Genomic DNA, 4223 nt, shown 5'->3' with positions numbered 1-4223 from the left:
ATTGCTTGCTTTGTTCAAACTTCAAAGAGACCCATCAGGCCCCTTGTATAGAGCTTGTAATCGTATATACATATTCAATTTTGTAATTTGCAGTTGATTAATGAATGGGAACCCATGACAGCTAGCTATATATAGGGCTAGCTATAATTACAATGAGAAGCTTTACGTTAGTTAATTAGCTCCGTCTGTCATACACGCAGTTCAAACTTCCAAACCAAATTCCTAGCGCAATTGATATGCCAGTGCAAAATTCTAATATGCAAAAATCCGAGAAAATTGAAGGTTACGTTGTCTCCCAGCATAATTCCCCTAGAAATGCCTCCTTTGACTTACCCTACTATTTTGTGACGAGAAGCTATGGATTGATGGAAAATTTCTGGGTTGAGCACAACGCTCGGCCTCTTGGGTGATCTGCTGCTGCTGCTGCTGCACATGTGCCGGCTGCGGGGACACCCTCCATATCTTGACCGACTTATCCAGGCTACCACTATACAGAATACAATACCCATCAGCCCCCATTGCAACCTTGTCCTCTTCAACAGCCAAGCATTTCACCGGGCCAGAATGGCCATTCAATACTGACAAACAAATATGATCACCCTCCTCCCTTTTCCAGACACAAATATTTGTGTCAGCTGATCCAGTAAAGACTAAGTTCCCTGCTGTAGCCAAGCATAGAACAGCCAGCTTATGACCCCTCAAAATTCCACAGTGACTTAGCTTTTCACGGTCCCAAAAATTCACTAGCCCGTCTGACGAACCACAGTAGAGAATAGTAGCAGAAGGATCGACAGCCAATGCTGTTACTGCACATTCTTGCTTTAACAGAGTTTGCGAAAAGAAATGTTTTGTTCCCTTTCCTTGCAACTCTCTTCGCCATACTTTGACGCTTCCATCAGCTGATCCAGAGAAGACTAACCCATCAAATCCTGCAACGACAGTGTTTACTGCATCGTCGTGGGCTTGTATAGATTCCAAACATTTTGAATCTGATATTCTCCAAACCTTAATGGTTTTATCCCATGATGCTGAATACAAAAGGCTCTTATCCTCGCTGAGGCTGAGAGATGAGATGGCATCAAAATGCCTGATCCAGACCACATTACGGTTTCTCCTCACCTCAACGTAATTGCTCGGTTTGATTGAACTTTTAATACAGGCTTTCATGGTCGGCAATGTGCCAATGCGCTTGTGAATGCTAGGGTCCTTGGCAGATACTTTCCACATTCTTATTTTTCCATCTTGATGACCCGTAAATATTCTTTCACCAGCAATACTAATTGCTTTAACCAACCCACTGTTTGATTTGAATCCTGAAAATTCCTTCTGATTCTTCCACACCCTTATGCTCTTGCTATCTGATCCCGTGTACAACATGTCTCGCGTAGCTGCTAACGAATAAATGTGACCTTCTTCACGAACCAGGGACCCCATTAGACCAGTATAAGAATAACTATCACTTGCCATCTCAACATGGGAGGACCATGGGGACCCTGACAAAGGAGATACTAGGTCGGTTGGAATTTGAGATGCTAATTGATCCCATGAGGGTGCTGAACATGGAGATGATTGGTCATAAGAAGGCGTGCTGTACAGGGAGGTATTGATCTCGGAACTCAGTCGAGAATTTTGGTCGTGATTTGCTGGCGTAGCGTCAGATGTGCTGCTGATGCGGGTATGGTATTCTTCTTCATCGGCGGCATGATCAGACTGGTGCAAAATGTTTCCGAATTTTTGTCTCCGTTGGTTTTTACTGCTTTCCGTTACCATTTGGCCGCCTCTTGAGCTTCTCATGATGTAATGATCCGTTGAAACTAAGAATCAAGAAAATATATATGTGTATGTGTATGTATATGTCTTGATCGAGTATGAGAAAACAAAATCAGACTTGTGGAATAAAGAGGAAAATTGGTTCCTAAGCTAACCGAAAGAAGAGATGAAGAGAGGAAAGTTAACTATACGGAAACAGAAAGAGCAAAAGAAGCTACGGCCATGAAGATATGGGGAACCGAACACATTTCCACGGGACAGATGTAGATTGATTGATATACTAATTGATACATCTTACAATCAAAGCAAAGTACAGTTTGTCAAACAAGATTGAAATATTTGAGCCAACCAACTAAAGCAGCAGTTATTTTCGCGGAAAAGGGGCTAAGGTATCTGGATTCTGAAAAGGCTGCTTTCGTGCTCTATTTATCACACAATGCGCGAGAGACTGGATAGGCAAAATGTGCATAGAGGGGGAAGAAAAATAGAAAATTACCATAGCATTTAGCTTGACCTCATTGCTAGGAGTATGCTCCTACTTTCAAGGGCGGCGTTGGAAAATGATTGGTTTCAGCAAAAAAACCATTAACACTGTCCAGACTAGAAATCAATCGTCAAACACATCCAATAACAAAGAACATTAAAATAGATATATATATATATATATATATATATATCTCCATGCTGAGTAGTCTGTTGTCTGTACAAATGATAACTGACCTCGTAAGTAACACTTAAAATAGTAGCACTTTCGAATTTTTTTTTTGTTTTCCCAGTTTTTGGTATGCTGGCTCTTCTTTAGAAATGTCCTTACCACTTTTAATAATATCAAGGTTTTTGTGGAAACATCGTTTCAATGCTTTTTGCAATTTTTTCCCCAAAAGCTTTTACTATTAAACAATGGTGATACTGAATTTCCTGTCAAAAGTAGATAATATAAATTCATTACAATATATAGGCCATAAGGGATGGATATTCAATTACCAAAGTTTACTTATTTTCTACAGATGTATGCATTGAAAGTATATATATAGATTAACAAATACATTTTGTCGATCCTTAGATCTCAAATTACGTTTACTTTTGATCATCTAACGTGTTATTGTGTTTCATAATTTTCTTTTATGTCTTCTACATGAAGTTCAATGCTTGGTATGTATCCTTCCTTCCTTGAGCTAAAAAATTCACAAGCCCTTTTAATGCCGGTACCGCCATCGCTGACTAAAAGCTATATTCCATCAACTAGGAGTTTTAAAGAAAAAATTTGATTGCATATGTTAGGCCTTTGAGTAATGCACAATTTCTTTTGTATCTAGAACAGCTAATGTAGCCAGTCATAAGTTAGCACATTTTACAACAAAACTAATTAATGACATAGAATGAGTAAATAATTTTCTAACTTGGCTAATTGAAGCAGTTAGGAAGAATGAGAGGGTGAATACACCCCTTTTTGTAATTAACTTTTATATTTTTAAGTGTTAATATATATATAATGATAAATTAATTTTTTTTTTTAAAAGAAAACTTTCCCTCATCGTTGGCTACAAGTTTAAGGGTCTGTTTGATAACATAAAAAAGTACTAAGTCTGAACTTTTTTTAGACATTCAAATGTTTTGAGTGTTTGATAAATGAAAATCCATTTACTGAACTTGTTAAATAGTGCTGAACTTGTGTGTATTTTTTTCAGCACAAAAATCTTAACTGAATGCTTAATTCTGATAAGAATCAATAGAATTATTTCAACTACCTTATCTTATCTACCAAATCTACCCTTATTTGTTAATTATGTTTAAAATTCTTATCTAATTAAATAACCTAATATTCTCTATCTAATGATTTCTATTTCTATTTTCTCCCTTTTTAATGACTTTCATATCTTTTTCATACTTCTCATAAAATATATTTCATCTTTTATATTAATTTGATTTAAAAATAAATATTGTCATTTTTATACCTAACAATTTTAAGTTAATTAAATCATAGGTTCTATATCTTTTTTGAATGAAAAGATATAAGGGCGAAATTGTCAAATTTAACTTATTAAGCATTCAGTCATAAACAGGTTTAATATTAAAATTCAGACATTCATATATTTCTTTTCAATGCTTAAAATTCAGCAAATTAATTGTTTCAATATTCAGATTTCAGAATTCAGACTTCAAAATGCAGATTCAGTTTTATCAAACGGAACTTAATTCGAAAGACCCGTGGCAGAGCATAATTAGATATATCAGGGGCATTGATGTAATTCTGTAATTGTTCAAGATCTTATATACGTTCAATGCCCTAATTAGCCCCAACAAGTCAAAGAAAGACACAGTGAAAGAAGACGACGAAGCGGCGCCGTTTAAGACTCCCCAACTGACAGAATAAAGCATCAATTCTTATCTTTCTCCTCCCTCAACTGCTATGCTAGTTTTTGACAAAAAAAAAAAAAAACTGCTTTGCTAGT

General features: G+C 36.3%; 1 protein-coding gene across 1 annotated transcript; it reads right to left on the bottom strand.

Annotated features, from left to right (window-relative positions):
- Positions 1–309: 309 nt before the first annotated feature.
- On the bottom strand, positions 310–1770 carry LOC113752819 (protein JINGUBANG-like). Its single transcript, XM_027296873.1, has one exon. It carries the CDS (start codon positions 1768–1770, stop codon positions 310–312), a length of 1461 nt encoding a protein of 486 aa, XP_027152674.1.
- Between the last annotated feature and the right edge of the window lie 2453 nt (positions 1771–4223).

The sequence above is a fragment of the Coffea eugenioides genome, chromosome 11 (assembly GCF_003713205.1).
Source record: "Coffea eugenioides isolate CCC68of chromosome 11, Ceug_1.0, whole genome shotgun sequence".
In the NCBI taxonomy this organism is placed as follows: domain Eukaryota; kingdom Viridiplantae; phylum Streptophyta; class Magnoliopsida; order Gentianales; family Rubiaceae; genus Coffea; species Coffea eugenioides.
Note: the sequence above shows the minus strand (reverse complement) of the source record. Positions and strands in the feature narration are given on the sequence as shown.